The sequence below is a fragment of the Rhinolophus sinicus genome, chromosome X (genome assembly GCF_036562045.2).
Source record: "Rhinolophus sinicus isolate RSC01 chromosome X, ASM3656204v1, whole genome shotgun sequence".
Lineage (NCBI taxonomy): Eukaryota > Metazoa > Chordata > Mammalia > Chiroptera > Rhinolophidae > Rhinolophus > Rhinolophus sinicus.
The window spans coordinates 2,423,047-2,444,275 of NC_133768.1; the positions used below are offsets into that span (position 1 = coordinate 2,423,047).

Consider the following 21,229-nt stretch of genomic DNA (forward strand, 5'->3'; position numbering starts at 1 on the left):
ACTGAATAGGGAAAAGCATGAGGGAGGAAAGGAGAAATTTAATTTACCTCATTTAACCCCCACGATAATGTGCTTGACATGGGAATGGTTCCAGTCTGACAGCCTGAAGGACTGCAGATGAGGAAAGGACACACAGGCATTGCCACTCATCACTGGTGAGGATCTTCCCTCCTCACTGGACCCACGGGTGCCCAGAACAGGGGGCAGAGGTGACCACTCTCTCCTCAGGGAGCAAAGCAGGGATCCTCGAGACTCGCAGACCTCATTCCCATCACCTTTTAAATCTGCCTACACCCAAATTTATTTTCAGTAGAGAGAAAAATTACTACGACAAGGTCATGTCCAGCCCCAAAGAAACAATGGAAGCTATGGCCGTAAAGGAGCCCCCAAGGAAGCAGCCACACCAGATCACTCACCCTCAAGCACACAGCCTCCAGACAGCGCTTTGGTCACCGCTTTCAACTATGTGCAGATGGCAGCGATCACCAGATATTGAGGAGAGACCCTAACAGGGACGAGAGAAGGCCAACCAAACAAACAGAAAGCAGAAGCAGAGCTCAGAAACTGAATCTATGTGGAAAGACATTCAAGAAAAAAAAGCTAAATATCCCCCAAAGGTATGAAAGAACCATGAAACAAGAACAGTACGGTATCAAAAAGGAACATTCGAGAACAATAAAAACTTTGGAATTTGAAAAATCTGAGAGCACAAATTTAAAATTCAAACTCAAGGATTGGAAGATAAAGTTGCACAAACTCTCCCAAGGGCAAAAATACAAAGAAATGAAAATGAAAAATAAGAAAAAAATGAGAGCCAGTCCAAAGGATCAAGAAACAGAAAGGTCTGTCCTCTCGCCTGACCGCTGGTGAACGGAACACACCTACAAAGTGGCTGGGGAGAGCTGTCACGCACTGAAACAGTCTCCAACTGTCGCCAAACAATACATTTATTAAGGTCAAATAATGACATTTTCAGACACAAAAGGTCTCAAAAGACTATCCCGTGTGTCTGAATGGATTAAAAGATTTTTCACAATTGGGGAACAAGGGGAGAATGCATCAATACGTACATAGAAAATTAAGCAAAGAAACAAAAGTATCATTAACCTTAATGATTATGAAAACGGGGGGTGGGGGGGGCGAGGAATCATAATTTGTACCACTAGGCTCAGCAGTGACAGCCCTGGCAATCAAAATAATGTAAACACTGAATAGGAACTCAGTGGTCCTCAAAGGGGGTGATTTTATCCCCAAGGGACATCTGACAGTATCTGGAGACATGTTTGCTTGGGTTGAGCGTGCTAACAGCTTCCAGTGGACGGAGACCAGGGACCATATGCCCCGTATCCTACAGTGCAGAGGGCAGCCCCCACAACAAAGAATGATTTGGCCCAAAATGTGCATAGTGCTAAAACTGAAAAACCCTCTTTTACCCAAAATTATCATGTAATGACATGGGAGTGTGGGGGCCCAAGCAATGTGCCTAGGTAGGGGGTTGGAAGGAGGTGTGTGGGGGGGAAAGGCTAAATCCCAGTCTTCTACAGTGGGAAGTCAATAGTTACCTCTAAAAGGAGCAAACAAAGTAGCAGCATTCTAGAATGTAAGCAAATGCCAACAGAAATCAGCTAAAAAGTTTCAATGGCTGTCTCTGGGGAAGAGGAAATGACAGTTGGGAGAGCTGCTGGTATGATAACTAGCCTGAGCAACTATTTGATTATTTAAACTGCGTAAGAACCACTTTGATAAAAACGAAAACAAAACTCAAAAAGATACACTAACATTTTGTCCCTTTCCTTCCATGAATATGTAAAAATACTGCCTTTAAAGCGCTCTGCCGCTACCTTGCCAGGGCTCTGGTTGACCTTCACAATTTGCCTTTGATCTGAATGTTTTAGCCCCTTTGGCCAAAAGAAAGTAATCACTACCCTCCCAGCCCGTCTTCCTCCCCCATCCAACAGAGGCAGCTGATATTCCCTACAATTTAATAATACCCCAGAGATTTCCAAACCAGCCCAAGTAAAAAAACGATACTTTTGCTTTGCAATTCAGACCATCCTGGCTTTCCAGAACAACCTGATTTGTTTGAACCTAAGATAAGGTGTGTCTGTTTTATTTTTAATGATACCCTAGGGTCCTTCTACGAAGAGCTATTCCCCCAAAGAGATGCCTTAACATTCACACTGCTGAACAGAACCGTCTCGACCTACCACAGGGCCATGCAAATATCTGACCCAACAAGGTAACTGGAGAACAATTCTTCCAGAATATACACCCCCTGTGCTGGACACTGGTGGCAATGTTTTAAAAAGACCAAAGAGAAGCACCATGCAACCCTGAGCTCTTTCAAAGTCCTTCATGTGGGTGAAAGTGGTCGGCTTGGAAGAGCCTGCCGTGCAGAAACCGTCCTCAGAGCGCTGCCCCACTCCTGACGCGTGTTTGAAAGCAAAAGAAGGAAGATCTGAAGAAAAAGTCTGTTTGGCCTCGAAATCCTTAAATGATCTTGCTGACTGTTTACACCGCTCCCAGTGTACAAGAAAAGCACCAGCGTCCCACAGAAATCCGCAAACCCGGGTTTATTTGCATGCTGACACAACACAACTTTGGCAAGGGCACAACTCCACAGCGCTTTCCAAACAGAGACACCGACCCTTTCCGAGCAAGCTGCCCGTTTCCTTGGCCATGAAATAGAAAAATAAGTTAAGAAACCCCAGCCCGTCAGGACAAGGTGAAACAGTCTTTCTATGCGCCTTTCATTATCACGTTATCATACTGTGCTACATTTAGCTCCTGGGAAAACAAGTTTTTTTTGTTTTTCAAAGATGACTGTTAGGACATGTTAAGAAATAATCCCAAGTGAGCCAGGAAAAGCAATCCATCATGGCGGAGTGTGACGCACAGTTTGCATTTGCAGCTTTCACACTGTAGAAGCCTCTGGATTTATAGGTGTGAGTCAAGCTAAATTACCTTCTGAGAGGCGAAGAGTCCTGCACGCGTTGAAGCTCCCAGCCCCAGCCACCAGACCTCAGGGCGGGGTGTCAGGCTCGCTGCCTGATGTCCCACCCCCACCCAAAGCCCTGCGAAGACCAGGGTGAGAGCTGCCAGGGCCGGGCGGGCGCAAGCTGAGACAGGGAAACACAGATAGATTTGAATGCCAGCTGGCAAGGCAGGGCTGCCAACTGAAAGGGTCTTTCAGCACAGGAAAGAAAACGCACCTTTTTTCTTCTTTAACCACACTATTAATTCTTCAATACAAATGAGTGTTTAGAATCACACTCATCCCAACAACTCAGAAAACACTGCGCCTGGCCTCGGAAAGCGGCAGGGACCTCACGACCTGCCGCGAGCGGGGACTGCGGCCACGCCAGTACCCACAGCTCCTGGGTTTGCTGAAGCGGCGGGACCCCAGGCCTCCCCACTTACGTCCTGCAACACCTGGCAAAGCAGCAGACTCCTCAGTGCAGGGACTGACCTGGGCTGTGCTCAAACAAATCCAGCAAAATCCCCAGGACATGCTGGGGTCCTTCAGCCCCTCCCCCATGGCTGTGTTCAGCAGACCCCGCTTTGTCAAAACCTCTAGTGATCACTGACACAGGACTTGGCTCTTGGGGACACATACAAGGCCATCAGGACAACGCTGCTGCTCACTGCAACTTCCCTGGTCTCGGGGTCCCCAATGACGGTGACACCAATGACAGTGACAGCGCAAGGCCCCATAGGACAGAGCCCCTTCTCAAAACCACCAAGGAGGGTGCATGAGGGGCTCGGTGCCTCCCACGCCCACCCACGACCCATGGCCATCTTTGCCCTGCGCCTTCCACGAGCGGCGCTGGCTGACGGTTTACATGGGACATTTGCCACCTGGCTGTGCGCCCCACCCCAGCTGTGCTATGATCCCCCTCCATCCCACCTGCACCATCCAAGCTAGAAAGGCCGTTTAAGGACGTTGTCTCCTATCCAGGGACACGTTTTAAGGATCTGCAGGCCCGGCTGGGTGGCATCCCAAGGCACAGTGCACCCACCTCCTCAGGAGGGTTCTGTCCCCCAAGGTACCCTGAAAACCGGGAGCCGCCCTTGGGCCAGGCCAGGCCCCCAGCCGTGTCTCCCCTGGGGCTGCTGGGTAAGGCTCTGGCATTCTTCGATGGGGGACTCTAAGAAATGGTGAAAGGAGGGGTTGGGGCTTCATTCCTTCCCCCTCCACAAACATTCCTGAGGCCGCAGGGGGCCGCTGACACCCAGCTGGCACAAAGAATGCTTCCTTGGAATCCTAGCCCCTCCAGTGACATTTTAGAAATCAGGTTCCCCCCACTGAAGTTTTACGTTTGCTGAGCTGCTGGGGAAAGGAACAGGCAGACAGAGCAGGACCTTGTGCACGGCCATATCTACTTACACAGGTTCTGTCTCCCAGTGGAGTCTGGGAAATACAAACAGCTCAAGGTCTGTGTCACGCATCAGGACGCAGGCATCGTTCTGCTCCCTTTCGGACAGCAGCATGGAAACAGGGGTTTGGTGTGTTTTCTAGCCCTAATAAAATGCCAGGCTCCAAGTCGGCGTTAGTGTATTCAGTGGTTACCAGCCCGGTGGCCACCTTCCGTGGAGGTCTGGTGGGACTTCACACAGCCGTTCTGAATTCCAAGAATGCCACTCCCGGGAAGTCAGCATCGCCTTAACTGCAAACTAGACCCCAAGAAAAGACAGTCCGTACCCAGCAGCCCCACTGAACGCCCAGAAAACACAGCACTGGGCAGGTCCTGCTTCGATTTCCTTTTTCCAGCTACAAAAATGCAGATGAAGCAAGTATTTGTTTGAGTTTTACTATGTAAATAAAGCCCATTATCAGGGCCAGCGCTGGGAAGGAAACAGTTCTGCTGGCACAGGCTGGCCATGCCAGGGGCCTCCAAGCACACCACCCTCCAGGCCGCGTCTTCAAAAAAAATGAACATGAGCTTTAAAAGCTACAACCCTTTCAAAGCCAAGGTGACAGACACACGGCTAATCTAGCGATGGCGGTATTGCATCCAAGGGACAGACATCTGGTAGTGTCAGATGTTCTTTTGGTTGTCACACCTGGAGAGGGGGTACCGGTGGGTGGAGGCCAGGGACGCTGTTAACCATCCTACAGTGCACAGGACGGCTCCCCAACAAACATTGAGTCAGCCCAGAATATCGACAGTGTCAAGGTTAACAAACCATCATCCAATGATGTGACAGTTACTTAATATGGTTTGCAAGTAATTCCGGACAAAAGCAAATGGCCCTGACTGGAGGAAACAAATGTAGGGACATCCGTGGACAAGATCTGGTCCTCAAGACCCTTCTCAAGATGTGCCAGGTTTGTGACCTCAGGGCACACCGTTTAACCTCTCTCGGTTAATAACAGCTTCTCCATGTAACCATCGCGGCAGGCCTCCCAGTTCTAAGATGTGCACTCTGAGAGGCTTTTAAATGCGACCTCCTTATCACAACAAGTGTGACCTCCCACACTGGATCCGGCTTCTCCCATGTCAGATTCTGTTAAATAGAAAAATGTACTGTATAGGACCCCAGGGCCCTAATATGTAACTAATTACAAAGCTTTTTAAATGCAAAAAAAAAAAAAAAACCTATTAGAAAAATTACTATCTACTAAGCCCTGAAGATTTTTCTGTAGCGATAGGGAAAGGAAGATTCCAAGCTCAGATTCATTCAAAATCTGGTGGTGAAACAATTCCCCCAGTCTCCGTCACAAGCGTGTATTTCCATTCTTCAAGTGGTCAGAAGTGGACACGCTTTCCTGCCTCCTTTTCTGATAATGTGGTAGTTAATTACCAGCTGTTGGATGGTAAGCATCACTGATAACTTCACCTAGGAGAAAAGACTGCCAATACCACACAATACAACATGTGGTTAAAAAACACGTGTACATGTGCGCCTTTATATACAAGTGTGCATGAAAACTAAGTACAGAAGTCCCAAACGGTTCTGAACCCTCTCCATCCTAAGCAAAGAAACCACGAATCTCCAGCCACCACGAAGCCTCTATAAAAACTAAGCAGTTTAAGGGAGGGAGGTATGCTCCTCTCCAATAAAAATCACAAGCATTTTATTTCTGCAAAATCCTGAAGCACCATCTGGAAAGGCCGAGCCCGTACTCAGCTACTAGCTTAGCCACAAAACCTTTCCCCCAAAAAACCTTAGCAACTAGTGTGAGAGCTAAGCTAACCAGCAGGCCCAATAAGGCCCAAACTGCCTCACACGCCCTGAAAAGGCCCAGGTGTATGTCCACCGGGTTTAGTAACCAACTCCTTCCGTTTCTAGAATGGGGGTCTCTTGGACAGGGAGAACAGGAGGCCACTCAAAACACACTGGGTTTTTCAGAACCTTTTTAGAACTAAAAATATACTGGGGTACCTGTAGAAAAGAGGAGCAGCTTTTCTGGGGTCCCTTTATCCAGCTTCTGGTAAAACAACTGAATTTTAAAGTGACTTCCAGCTTTCTTCTACTTTGTGAGGTCAAAAAGCAAGACTCACCCTAAAAAATGTTTTGACAACTTACTCCATCTGCTATAAAGTCTGCAGAAGGCATGTTTTGAATCGTGTCTTTGTTTAAAAGAAACACATGAAATGCTAAAGGTCTGAGTAATTTACCTGCTATCTTTTTAACTCTTGCCATCAGAAATGCCCTGTAAACCCTTTATGAAAAAGGCACAGGCAAAGAAATACGCTGTAATACACAAATATGCAAGAAAGTGCCTTTTCTGGGCAAACTGTACTAACGACTGCCCACCATCTTTTCAAAGAACCCCATTCGATAATAAATTCAGTGCACAACTGAACAAGTCTCCCCTCAAAGTCTCCAGTTCTGTCCATATAAAAATGAGAGAAAACCTTGAAAAGTTTGGTGTCTCCTTTGCTCATCTGAACAACAAAGCCACACCACTTCCCAAATTCATTACCGGAGGGGTGGGTGAGGAGTCACTGTATTTCTTCCTGCAGTGGTGAAGCAGGAAAGCAGAGGAAACCGGTAGGTCACCTTCAAACGCTTCCAGTAGCCAAGAATTTTTACATTTTAAAGGGAACTTTGTCCCTAGGAATAACCGGGCCCCCAGAGAAACTGACCAATGGACACTTTTCATCAGAAGAAAACTGGACGACTGGGTTGTTCGTGAGTTTTTATAGATCTGTATAGTTGGGCTAGTCAATTTCACGATGGAATTTTTTTTTCCCCCCCAGTTTTGAGACCAGAGAATTCAGGTCTAAAGCACCCCTCCCCCCAACACACATTTACGCAAAACACATTCCTGATGAGACACAGCAGGAATTTCGTATTATTGGAGCTCCAATCCCACTTTCCTACAGAACGCAGCAAAGTTTCTGTACATTTCTGCCGGTCTCCACAGCGCCGTGGATCTAGGGCTGGAAGCCGAAACTCAGTAAATATTGATGGGCTGATGGGAATCGAGAAGCTGGGCTGGCGGCAGCTCTGGTCTGGGTTTCCAGCGATAAGGGGTGCAGGTCCGAGGCGCGCAGAACCCAGCACCCGGAGAGGCAAACACCTGTGGGGACAGCTCTGCGCACCCCCGGGAACGTGGGAATGTTCCTCCACGGGCTCGGGGCCGCCCCACAGGTGCAGGCCGCCGCTGGCCAGGCCGGGAGTGACAGAGGACCCAGCCGGGCCCCTTCCCGGAGGGGGAGGGGAGGGGACCCGGAACAGGAGCCATTTAAACGCTGTGCGGCGCCGGGAGTCAGCAGGGCTGGGAGCCGCCACGGAGCGGCGGGGGTAGCGCGCGGACCACACACCTATGCGCGTCCAGGTGCCCGCGTCCCCGCACGGGACCCGAGCAGGCGTGCGCCCCGGTGCCGGGGGCTCCATCGCGCCGCCCCCTCCGGCGCCCCCACCCCCTCCGCGCCCCCCGCCCGCCGGCGGGCTGTCACCCAGGGGATCCCGCGGACGCCTTACCTTGGTGATGACCAGCGGCTCGCCGTGCTCGCGGCCGCCTTTCAGGGTGAAGCCCCACGGGGCGCCGCCGCTCAGCTGCACCTCCACCAGGCGCCCGCCGTCGGCCGCCCGCGCCTCGGCCTCTGCCAGGCGCTCGGGCCGCGCGCGGGGCTCGGCGCCCTCCATGGCGCGGGGCACGGGGCGCGGGGCGCGGAGCCGGCGCGGCCGCTCAGCCCCCGCGGCCCGCCCGGCCCGCGCCCATGCACTTCGGGAGCCCCGGCTGGCCGAGGGCGAGGCAGGCTCCGGGCTGCCGCCGGCCACTGGCAAACTTGCGCTGCAACTTAGGAGGAAAGTGCCGGCCCGGGCCCGGGAGGGAGCCGGGAGGGCGGGCGGCGGGGAGGGCGGGCCCGGAGGGGGCGGGCCGACGGGGCGGGGAGCGGCCGGCCCGCGCGCTGGGGGCTCGCGCGGCTCGGCGGGCGGGAGGCGGGGCGCTCGGGCCCCCGCGAGGTGCCCGCAGGGTGGGCGGGGCGCGCGCCCTGGGCCGATGGCGGCGCGGGGCCCGGCCTCTCCTCCCGCGCGGGCGCCGGCGGCCCTGGAAAGCTCGGGGCGGGTCCGCTCCCCGCCCGGGGGGCCGAGGCGCCGCAGGTGAGGCGGCGGGAGCGCCCGTGCGGGGCGGGCCGGGGCCCGAGGCCGCCGGAGCTCCCGACGTCTCCATCTTGGAGCGCGCGGCCGGCCCTGCGCCCTCGCCTTTGTTGGCGCGGACCGCGCAGGTGAGGCCGGAAGTGGACGGGACCCGCGGGCCCGCGCTGGCCGGCGCCGCGCCCGCCCGTTCCCGCGCGGACGGCGGGTCCCGGGAGCCCTCCGGGCGCCCACAGCGTCCCGGTCCTGGCCCCGGCCCGGGCGCAGCCCGAGAGACGGGAAGGGGCGTCCCCCGCAGCCTGGGCCCCAGCGCTGGCCCTCAGGTGACGGACCGGTCGGGAAGCCGGGCAGGAGGCGAGGGCGCTGGATCTGTCCCCACGCGGGAGGAATGGCCTCTGTCAGCTCTCCCTATCGTCACAGCCCAGAAAGTCCACTCAAACCCAGGTCTCCCTTTCCTAGGGTCCCACAGCTGCGTCCCTTAGTGCCCCTGCAAAGGGGACTGGAGATCTGGAACTACTGAACTGAATGTTTGTGGATTGAAAAGGTGTGCTACCTATTCCTGACTCTTCAATTTCCACAAAAGTCCAGAGTAAAGAAATACCTGCTTTGATAGGTATTTGCATGCTTTGCAAAAAAAAAAGTTATTGCTGCTTGTGGTTAAGTAGCGGGGAGGCTGATGTACAGCTGTTTCCACAAAGCAGCTCCATCCGAGTACTTCTGGCAGGTGACCATGCGGGGAGTAGGCGGCCAGGACAAGACTCCTTGCCAAGACTGCACAGCACTAGACACAGTCGGGTCCCTGGGTCCTTGTCTGGGCTGTGCCACTCACTGCAGAGCCAGGACAAGGAACGTCCAACTCTCCTCTCACCTTCTTCAGTGTCAAGTGCATTTTGTGGCAGATCTTTTGTGTCTCATCCACGCAATTGAAATAAGACTGCAGACCGCCATGAGCACCTGTCATGAGCAGTGGTTTCTGCCCCAGGAGTGCCTCTAGTTAGAGGAATGAGGCCATTTTTCCCATTTTAAACGGAGACTTCAGGAGTGTGCCTGGAAGAATCCATCGCAAGTGTACCCAGGCTGTGCTGGTCACACGAATATGCACAGACTGATTAAATGCACAGCACTAAACACACACAAGTGCACGTACTGAGGAAACCTGAGCAAACTTGGTGGATTGGGTCAATGTTACTAACCCAGCTGTGATATTGTGCTGTAATTTTGCAAGATGTTACCACGGGGAGAGGCGGGTTGCAGGGTGCAAAGGACCTCCCCATATTATTTCTCACAACTATAGTGAATCTATAATTATCTCCAAATAAAAAGTTTAAGAAGTGGATGGATCTGATAAGCCGCAAGTTAAAGAACCATATACAGGACAGAGGGGTGGCTCAGTTGGTTAGAGCGTGAGCTCTGGGCAACAGGGCTGCCGGTTCTACTTCCGCAAGGGATGGTGGACTGTGGACCCCCTGCAACTAACAAAGGCGACTGGACCTGGAGTTGAGTTGCGCCCTCCACAACTAAGATTAAAAGGACAACTTGACTTGGATGGAGCTGATGAGTCCTGGGAGGAAAAAAAACAACCACACCACTGTTCCCTAATTTAAAAAAGAAAAAAAGAACCACATACATGCACCTAGAGTTTTTGGAAGCCCTTTGACTCCCCCCACCACAGGGTGATATTGACTTAAATCTCACTTTTTATCCGTCACTAAAATGCAGGCCACTAGACTCATTAAAGCAGAGACAATGATTTCATTGTCTCCGTAAATCTCAGCCAAAGCCGTCTTTAATATTTTTTTGTTCACTGTATAATCAGATTTCCCATCTGTCACTTGAAAGGGTTACACTGTTCATTCCTTAAACTTGGTGGCAAATTTACATCCATCCTTACTAAACATTATTTTGTCCATTTTTTAAATCTGCACATGAAACATCTCTCCCAGCTTAGCATCATTTGACTATACGTTGGTGTCTCTTTGGCATTAAGACATAGGCTGAAAGGGACCGGCCCAAGTTTTGCGTGGCCTGCTGTGAGATCTGTGCCCTCCTCTCAGACCCATGTAAATCCTTTCATCGACTTTTGGGATTATTATATATTTGAGCATATTTTCCAGTGTTAACGTCACAGCCAGACTTCTGCATCATGTCCATTATACGTGTATTATTACAAGACCTTATCAAACATCCTGTGAAAATCTCAGTGACTTGTGACCGATAGGCATCACCCAACTTTGTCAACCTTGCACCTCTTTGGAACAGTTTAGTATGACATTGAACGGGTGTAGACTTCTAGCGGCGACAGCTTTCTTTTCTGAGAACTCACAACTCAACCAGAATTTCCAAGGGTAGAATACGTTTGTCAGCATCTAGCTTTTGTCCTTTGGTAGGCTGGGGGCACGTTTGCTCCTTAGACATTCAGCTTCATTGCTCAGAAGACACCACGGTGAGCACATAGTCCTCTGGACAGGCAGAGTGACCCTCTGAGCACCCACACCTAGGCATTCAAGAGTCTTGAATGTGTGTGCCATTTTTCAAATCTGAGGCTTCTTTCCTTTGCTAGAGAGGAGAGGGGTGAATTAAAGGGAGCCATCTGGGAGCTTAGCAGCAGCTCAGCTCAAGGTGCTGTGTTCAATCTTAGTTGCAGGGGACGCAGCCCACCATCCCTTGCAGGAGTCGAGGAATCGAACTTGCATCCTTGTGGTTGAAAGCCCACTGGCCCATGTGGGAATCAAACCGGCAGCCTTCGGCGTTAGGAGCACGGAGCTCCAACCGCCTGAGCCATCGGGCCAGCCCCTTGTTGTTTTTTAAGACAAGTTTAGCCATTCCCTACTTGACCCACAGTATGCCTGAGGTAGGGTCCCTCTGAATTCAGAGTGCACAGGTGTGATGGCAGGTCAAGGAAAACCAACAAAATGACTTTGCCCTTAGTTGTCAACGTTTGTCCTCGTCTTGATTTCTAGGAGCTCTTAGTGTGAACATTGGAATTTAACTTAGCTGCAGATCTTGGCTGCATGATCAAAGCTGAATGCTACACAACCCCACCCCCACCACCTCCCATCTCATCTCCTAAGGATTTTACTCTGGATCTTGCCGTCAGTTGGCATATTTGCAGACTTCCTCTTTCTCTGCTGGCAGGGGAAGAGGGGGAGACCCCTCGGCCTCTGCCTGTGCCTGGCACCATTCCCCTGTTTGTGGACCCCACATACATTCGGAGCTTGCATCTGAGGGCCCGGTGCTTTTAGCTGACAAGAAAGCCACCACAGCCACTAGGAAATAGTATCATTCACAGGGAACCTATGTGCCAAGCATGTTCCATAAATGAACGCAGGTCCTCTCAGCACACTTTTTGGGAGCGTGCATCACTCCCTTCTACAAAAGAAGAAGAAATGGAGTCCCAAAGTGGCTGAATAACTGACCTGAGGTCATTGAGCCCAGTCCCCCCAAGGACTAATGCTTTTCCTCTCGCAGGGACCAATGCCCAATGGGGTAGTGGAGGGCAGTTTTCACTGAACAAGTGGAAGCACTTTCCTCTGGAAAATGTTTAGACACCCGGCCACCTTTGGAGGTTGCCTTGCTCTCCAAACACCAAGCACCGTACAGGAAGGAAGGAGGCAGAAGCTTTGTCTGTAAAACTGGATGCTCCTTCAGGTTTATTTGAGTTCCAATTCTTCGCCCTGCATGACACGCTCTTTAAAATGTCATCTGTAAAGGGGCAAGTTTCCGGCTGGCAACTAGAAGGGACTCAATAAATGGTGGTTAAAAATATTTTTTTAGTATAAATTTTTACCAATAGTGAATGAATTAATCAACAAATAAAAGGCAAATTGAACTGTCAGATTTCATCAATAGTTGCTAATCCTCTTTCTGAAAAAAAAAATATATATACATATATATGTGCATATATATATATATATATATATATATATATATATATATATGGCACGATACCTAACTCTTCAAACCAGCAGTACTTAAAAAGAGGGAGTACTTAGCTGGAGCTACTGTTTAAAAAGTTTTTGTATTTCAAAATACAGTTTTAGAAAGCCATTGGCTATTTTTCAGTTTTTCGTTTTTTGTAAAGTAGCCAATGAACACCCATTTCTCGAGCCTTTTTTCCTCGCCCAGTACTGGGGAGAGGTCACTAAGGAATGTGAAGGACGCAGGAAATATGAAACATTAACTCCAGTTGTGAAGAAAAAAGAAAGAACCACTGAGAAACAATTAGAACACAATTAAGTGCCAAACGACTTTTAACAGGTAAAAGCTTCAGCAGGAGACAAATCCAAGAGAAGAAGGGAGTTAAGAAAACCAGAGGTGTAATTTTGTTTTCATCTTTTACTGTGGAAATTGCAAATAGACACAGAAGTTGAACGCTTTTTGTTCCATCCCTGCCCACGTTTTTTTTCCTGAAGTGTTTCAAAGCACATCCAAGGGCCGGAATGACTGAGCTATTATCTTGAAGACCGTGAGGAAGTGGGGCCCTGCGATTGAAGGAATGTTCTCTGTGGGGAAGTTGAAAGCACCAGGAGTTGAAGGCAGAAATCTTATTAATGAGTGTGGAAGTCCCCAGTCTGGTTCATTTTGAATCTATAATCTCTGAGCCTCCACTCCCCGTCCCCAGGGTGTGTGTATGTGTGTGTGTGTGTGTGATGGGGGTGGAGGGGTCAAAAACTACTGGCTTCCTGGCTGAAGTAATTGAGTTGAGTGGCTGATAAATGGACATTGGTGGCCCAAGGACAGGTGAGGGGAGACAATCCTAAGTTTTGTTTGGTGCACGTTGAAATTTGAGATGCATTTGGGATACTGCGATGGTTTCCTAGTTCTGTTGTCACCAATTACCATAAAGTGCTTACAACAAGAGAATGTTTTTTCCATCCGGGAGGATAGAAACATGAAATCAAGGTCAGTAAGGCGATACCCCCTCTGGAGGCTGTAGGGCAGAATCTGTCACCTGCCCCTGGCAGTTTCTGGTGGCTGCTGGAGTTCCTGGGTTTGGAGATCCATCGCTCCAGTCTCTGCCTCTGTGGTTACACAGCCTTCACCCCTTGTGTCTGCGTCTAGTCTTTGGCTGCCGCTTTCTAACAAGGGCAGTTGGATCGCCTCTATAGGGCCCACCTGGAGAATCAAGGCCATCTCTTCATCTCAAAATCCTGAATTTAATCACACATGCAAAGATCCTTTTTCCAAGGAAGGTAACAGTTACAGGTGCCAAGGATTGGGTCCTGTTGTCTTTGGAGAACATTAGTTTTCTGCAGCGATCCAGATGGAAACCACTCTAAACGGCTCCATGACGCGAAATGGGACTTGCCCTGTCATTTTGGAAGAATGGTGGCTAGCGTCCCACCGCTCATGCTGCTAGTTCTAAGTGCTCAGAGAAGTTGCACAACAGACTACTTATCTGCCTACCCTCGGGGGTGCTTGGGGAAAGCTTGTCCCACCCTCAGGGCGACTGAGGACCCTCCACTCTCATAAAGATACTTGAGGGGATGGGGAGATGGGCGTCTCATTTTCCAGAATACCTGCACATCAAATTACTCCAAAAGTTAGCAGCTGATCCAAGCAAGGACGTTAAATGGTGGCAACTTCTTTGCAAGAGACAAAATGGTTTTCCTTGGGGAAAGAGGAGTGGGAGTGTAAATGATTGCCGTGCTCCTCATTGTCGGTCTTTAAATGTCATCGGGGTCTCCAGGCCCAAGTGGTTCCCTTACCAGGCAGATGTGTAGCGGCCAGGTCTACATCAGCAATCTCCCCAGGGAGGGGTGGGCGTCCCTGGTGCCCGGTGGAGCCTTCTGCTCTTCGAAGAAACCCAGGGGGTTCTGGGCGCACACCTGGGCTCAGAGGTCAGAGCTCAACCCTGGGGCAGAGCTTGGGGATGCAGAGAAGACAGGCCCTTGGACGCCAGCCGGAGAAGCTTATCTTCATGTGTAACATTCTATCTGGAGGAAATGTTTTTCAAATCTCAGCCACCTTGTGGGACCCAACCGGCTTGTAACTTGGGGATAGTTTTGCCAACTGAACCACAGTATAGAAACACGATACCTGAGTCCCACATAGCGTCCCGGGGGTGCTGGTGCAAGCCAACCCACACAAGTAACTTCAAGCGCAGAAAAATAATTCCACACGTGAGGTTTCAGTGAGATAGCCTCCAACAAACTGCTTTTCCTGAAGGCAGGGTAAAGCTTCTGCTATTTCACTCTGATATCATTTGTGTGATTGTGCAATTTCTTTCTAGTTCCACATTTTGAGAGAGAGGGGAAAAAATAGAGGTATTTGTCCGGGGCTCTCAGAGAAAGCACGTTGAACTTGCGTTTCGAACCTGCTCAAGAGCACCTTTTGAGACCCATGGAATAAAATCACCTAACCAGGAGAGTCTGCAAGCTGCGGGAACTCAGTACAGGTTATTTCATTCCCTCCCTCTGACCCTGCTGCAGAAGCGCAGCCACATAAACACATACAAGCAGAAAGGACCATCTGTGCACCCTTAGAGCTGAAATAATTCGGGGGCTGGGGGAAGGAGAGGCCCTGGAAGCAGCTGCCTCTAGGAGGGCTGCTGATTCGGATAAGGGAAATTCCTTCACTGGCCGCTGGCCAAAATACTTGTTTCAATGGAATCTATTTGACTGAACTTCAAGGAATGTAGAAGTATTTGACTAGCAGTAGAAATAACAGGAAGCGCAGAGGACGCCTGTCTGAAAGGCGGGAGAATTTTTACTGCAACGGACTGATTTCTTCCAGGCACATACAAGAAGTTTCTAAAAATTTAAGTGACGATGATAATTCTTTACTTTTGCATAACTATACACTGTGGGAGGGCCATGGGAAATATTTTACGATTGACCGCTTGAAAAAGAAGTTTTATTTTATTTTGGAATAATTTTAGATTTACAGGAAAGTTGTGGAAACCGCAGCGAGAGACCTTGGTACCCAGTTTCCACGAATGCTAATATCTTTCACAGCTATGGTGCTTTCATTAAAACTAAGAAATTAACATCAGTACATTCCTAGTAACTAAACTCCAGACTTTGTGTGGATTTCCCAAGTTTATGCAGTGAGGTTCTTTCTCTTTCTGTCCCAGGACCCTGTGTTGCATTTAGCTCTCCTGTCATTTCGCTCCTGGGGTTTCTCTCTTTCCTTGTTTTTCGTGACCTGGACAGTTTTGTGGAGGGATGCTCAGGTATTTTGTAGAATGTCCCCCAATTCTACAAACTGAGGTTTTTGTCATGATTGGACTGGGTTATGGATTCAGAGGAAGAACACACAGAGGTGACGTTGCCTTCTCAGCACACTCACTACATCGTGGGTAGTTGACAGTCACATGGCTGTCACTGGTGACAGTCACGTTCATCACAAGAGTAATGAAGTGACTGCCAGGTTTCTCACAGTTTTCCCTTCCTGATTGACTCTTAACATGGCAGGTTTGAGGATGCAAATGTGTTCTGTGGGAAATCACTCTGGTTCAATGCGAGCCACCAAGTTCATACCTGGGCAGGCCATCGGTGAGACCACATTAAAATACTCAAGTCACACTGTTGAGTAAGTCGATTTAAAGCACTGAGAGAAAGGGGGACGGTGGATGCATTTAGAGCAGGATGCCAGCTGGGTGAACGGGCCACGCTGCCTTATCCTTGTATTCCATGACGTGCATGTCTTCTCTCTTCTTTTTCTATCTCTCCCTCTCTCTGTTCTCTGCCATGGCAGCCTGCCCTGCTGATGGAGCGGTTAGGAGGACCACAGTTGAAGTGAGCGAGGTAGGTCAGCAGGTGAAAGGTACCTGGAGTCAACACCACTGCTCTTTGAGACAGTGGGGCAAGCATGCCTGCCTACAGCTGTGGCTCGCTAGTTAACCTGCTAGGCAATCCTGGGTGACGACTGCGGTTCTCAGAGGACGTCAGTGGCCAGAAGGTGTGTGAGCAATGATGGCCAATTTAAGACCTCGCCGATATTTGGAGACTTCTCGGTCTTTCCATCCCTCTATATGTCCGTATAGCTCACAAATGTCCTACTTACGTGTACATCTGAATTTCTTCACAGAATTTCTCTTATTTGCTAAAGCAGAGTCAGATACTCTTTAAAAGTACAGGAAATACATATTACAAAAGCCCATACATATTTCCTATTTTATTATCATTTTGTTTTGCTTAGTTTTATACAAAAGACCAGGAGTTGGCAAATTAAGTCCTGAGGGCTGGCTGTCTGTTTTTATAAATAAAACTTTATTGGTACAACACCACACCCATTCATTTGCCTCCTCCTATGGCTACTTTGGGGCTCCCATGGCAGAGTTGGGTAATTGCGACGGAGACCGTGTGGCTTGCAAAGGCTAGAATATTAACTATTTGGTCCCTTAACAACAAGTTTTCTGGCCGCTGCAATAGACTAAAGAAATGACACAAGTTTGAGAGATGGGTTACACCCATGGTTTAGGTGACACAATGAGCCCCAAAGACTTGTGGGGGGACAGCCCTTACATTTGAACTGTCAGGCTCCCCTCGGAGGGTTAACAAGACCCCATTTTCTATACAAGTGCCTTTCAGTCCTTTTGATACTGGGACGTGTGCTGTAGCATGCGTGTCAGACAAATGTTTCTGCGGTGGACACGACCGGCTTGACGTGAGGTTGTGTTATCTAACCAGCCTGCTGTAGTTCTAACCACAAGCCAAGCCCTTGAGGCCAATGCGGATTTCCTATTCCCTCATCATGACCTGTCGAGTACCAGTGAGGGAGTCATTTCACAGTTAGTCCAAGTCTGTGGTTCACAAGCAGATTCAGTCCTTTCTGTTACATGTGTGAGATTTCGTAGATACGGCTCATGGGGATGAGGACTGCAGACCACATAGCACCCCCAGAAATAACTGTCACCTCATTTTACTGTATTAGTGTAGTGTGCTACAGAAGGAAACAAGACTTCAACAGTTTGAAATATGTAATGTGAGTATGTGTATGTTTATCCCATTCACCTCACTTGCCACACAAATATACACACACACATGCATACATACATGCGTGGACACACACACACGCATACACACACACTTCCGTGTCTACCACGCATGCTACAGTCCACATGGCATCAGATCTGGCCACCTGCGACATGCCTCCAACTTGTCAAAAGTAGACTCCTTGCTGCTTCAAGATGGTGGGGCGAAAAGGTGCATTTCCTTGGTCTGACTAGTTTGTAGACATTCATGGTGACAGGGCAATGAATCTCAGGTTCCCTTCCGTGACCTTGGTTTCCTCATGTCCTCTAGAGCCTTAGACACAGATGAGACATAAAAAAGATGAGCCATAGGGGTGGAGATGAGACTTAAGCAACACATGAAACCCCCAATGCTGCCGACTCATGGAAAGCAATCAGGTCATATCATTAATGTTACTTTCGTTTCCTTCCTCTTCTCAGGACACACCCCCCACCCCTCTCCTTTCCACGCTTGGTCTTGCCGCCTGTCTCTTCAGGCTGACATGACTGAGCTCACAGACTCATTATCTGAAGTTGCCAAGCTCAGGTTGTTCTCGCGGGCACTGTTTCTCAATGTCTGAATTGCTGTGGTTTTTCAGCAGAAAGGGCAAGGTTCCTTCAGAATCCAGACGCTCCTGTTTCCTCAGGGGAACTCACTGCCCAACGACAGAACCAGGCTCTTTGGGTTCTAAGCCCAGGCTCAGAATCATTCATCGTGCGGAAGATGTGCAGAGCTACTGAATTAATTCCCCAGGGGGCAGGGAAAGGGGTTGACTGCCAAGATAGAAGACAGAGCAACTTTTTACCCTCCTAAAGCTTTGTAGCCAACCCTGAGCATTTCTGTCCATTCCACGGGTATCCATGGTTGATGTCTCTCTCACGGTCACACACCTCCAGCTCCTGCTGGCTTTCCCTGGAAACCCTTCCAAATCAGTGCTACCACAGGAACTCTGACCTCCAGTTGTGCCTGGCAAGGAGCCAACCAGTCACCGGGACTCATGCCCATCCATACCTTTGAGTTCAAAGTATGATTTCCACTGTTTCCTTGTATCATGCCTTTTAGTCATTAACACTGCACATGTAACTTCAGAGACGGTACCTCCTGCTTTCTAACCTCCCACGCTTAAGATTAGGACCTCCCTTTCCAGTAATTTCTAACAGTGATCTGTGTTCCTGCTCCCTTTTGTCTCCCCCGAAAGACAAACCTTTCTCTCCTGCCTGTCACCTCTTAGCCCATCAAGAACTGGTGATTGGTGGGGGGGCGGACGGGTGGCTCAGTTGGTTAGACCGTGAGCTCTGGGCAACGGGGCTGCTGGTTCAATTCCCACATGGGCCAGCGAGCTGCACCCTCCACAACTAGAATGAAGTCAATGAGCTGCCGCTCAGCTCCCTGGTGGCCAGATGGCTCAGGTGGTTGGAGTGCAGCCGTCTCTCAACCACAAGGTTGCCGATTCGACTCCCACAGGGATGGTGAGCTGCGCCCCCTGCAACTAACAACGGCAACTGGACCTGGAGCTGAGCTGCGCCCTCCACAACTAAGACTGAAAGGACAACAACTTGACTTGGAAAAGTCCCGGAAGTACACACTGTTCCCCAATAAAGTCCTGTTCCCTTTCTCCAATAAAATTTTTTAAAAAATCATTCTTCATAAAAAAAAAAGAACTGGTGATGTATCGATGTTTGTTGATTTTAGTAAGAGATAGTTACACATTCAAGACGTCATTTCAAACTGGAATGGATTTACCGACTTTTGATTGAACAAATCATTTCCATCATTCATGATCTTAAAAGCACAAAGACAGCTTTCTCTAAGTTCAGTTTGACTGCCAATCAAGTGTGTGTAATTTTTCTACAATTCTGTTAAGAGTTAATTCTGTGTGTACATTTAAGCAACAACAACAACAAAGTTTGTGCGTGTATACTTTGAAAGCCACTCCAGAGAAAGCAGATTTGTGTAAAAGAATCAGCCTTGGGTGTTTGTCAATTCACCTCAACTACACAGCTGAGCACTGAGTCTCAAAATTATTCCATTCCTTTCTGGGTGCTGGAAATTTGTATTCAAAAAACACCTTTTCTCTTTTTGAGCTAAAAGATCTAACCATCAGTATACAGGATAAGGTGAATTTAACTGAAATGCGGTTATTTCTCCTTATAAACAATGATAGAGCAATGTCTCTAGACGTGTAAATGTAAGACTTTCTTACCATGAAGGAATGTAGAATTACTTATGTTTTCATGCACAGCGGAAAAAGCACAAAGTGTGAATTTACGTTAGAACACCTTTGTTGACTTAGTTGAGCTCACCATGGAACTATCCTTCGTAGTTCATGCTTGCCTGTTTACTTGCCGTTCCGTTCTCTTAGTCATTCAATATTTATTTAAAAATAACAGCATTAGCTACTCATATCACAATCACAATCGATTATTGTTTCCTTTTCTTTCTCCTTGGTGTTTAGTCCATCACTAATGTCCATGGCAACTTGCTTTGCTATTACTCTTACCTGTGGTGCACTGACTTCACCAGACTGGTCATGGTTGGTCTTCCTTTACGGAACGGTTTCGTTCCAGCAAATTCAGCTGTAAATTGAAAATCGAGTCTCTGAGAAGCAAATCCTGTTTTGCTTTCCATCCGAGCTTTGTTTATTCAACAACTGGCTAGTTGGCTTTCAAAGAGAAAAGCGTTTAAGATGATGTATGATGAGGTGGGATCGTTTGGGATTAGACAGGCCCATTTGAGGGTGCTGAACTGCTCACCTGTACAAAAAGAGCGTCAGTGGGTGTTTATCACAGCCTGGCCTCTTTTATCTCCACCAGGGTGAAGGTTCTTTAAGGTTCGGTCCCAGACCTCTGTGAGGACATGCACAAAGCCACTTTTGTTTGTCTCTCCCAGCGCTTACCTGCCTTCTTCCTTCTCTGTGCCTTCTCTTCCTCCCAGCATCCTGACTTGTCCCAAACGTTTCTCACTCACTGGGGCCTTCCAAACCAGAGGAAGGATGTAACTCGTCACTGCCAACCTCATACTCCCACCCCGACTTGTCGTTTGCATTTAGAATGTTCTTTGGCTTAGTTGGATGTTGATCAATTTCTCTACATCCATTTTGAAGGAAGCCCTCCCCAATTTATAACTTTTAAAAAATTAAAAATGTATTGGGGGTGACATTGATTAACAACCCTCCCCCACCCACCCCACCCCACCCCCGCAATTTAAATATGGCCCAACCGTTCCCTTTCTTTTCAGGTTGAGATACCACCTCTAGGGCCTTGCTACTCAGGTAGGAGCCACTGGCCACCAGCTGCATCTCTCCTGTGCTTGCTAGAAATGCAGAGTCTTGGGCCCCCACCCCAGGTATCTTGAATCAGAATCTGCTTTTCAATGAGATCTGCAAGGGAATGCACATTAAAGGTGATGAATTCTGTTCTCAGGTCTGAAATCACTCAAGTGCCTCTTTGTTTTAGAAAAAGTACAATTTTAAACTCTATTCAATCCCTCTTTCCACCTTCCCCCCACTTATACTGATGACTAATTCGTCTATTTGGTGCCAGCCATGCCTTGTCCTTGATGTGGGCCCCCTGGCATATCTGAGGGTCTCACCAAGAACTCAAGCCTTTCGGCTGAGACATCAGAATGTCAGGGGACTGACTGTGAAAAATAAGTTGCTGGGAGAGAAAACCCCTGAGCGTCTCCCAGAGGTGCGTGGATCTGATCAAGTGGGAATGGCG

The 21,229-nt window shown here is 49.0% G+C and overlaps 1 protein-coding gene across 6 annotated transcripts in view; it reads right to left on the minus strand.

Annotated features, from left to right (window-relative positions):
- Nucleotides 1–8,272, minus strand: part of SHROOM2 (shroom family member 2) — a 118,843-nt gene extending 110,571 nt beyond the window's left edge. For 2 of the 6 annotated variants that reach the window (XM_074324191.1, XM_074324192.1), the window contains exon 1: nucleotides 7,936–8,270. In XM_074324191.1, coding sequence (XP_074180292.1) covers nucleotides 7,936–8,100 — 165 coding nt within the window. In that variant the 5' untranslated portion in view covers nucleotides 8,101–8,270. Of the gene's footprint in view, nucleotides 1–4,387; nucleotides 4,726–7,935 lie in introns of those variants that run through there. The other 4 variants (XM_074324193.1, XM_074324188.1, XM_074324194.1 and 1 more) reach the window with 4 other exon arrangements.
- Between the last annotated feature and the right edge of the window lie 12,957 nt (nucleotides 8,273–21,229).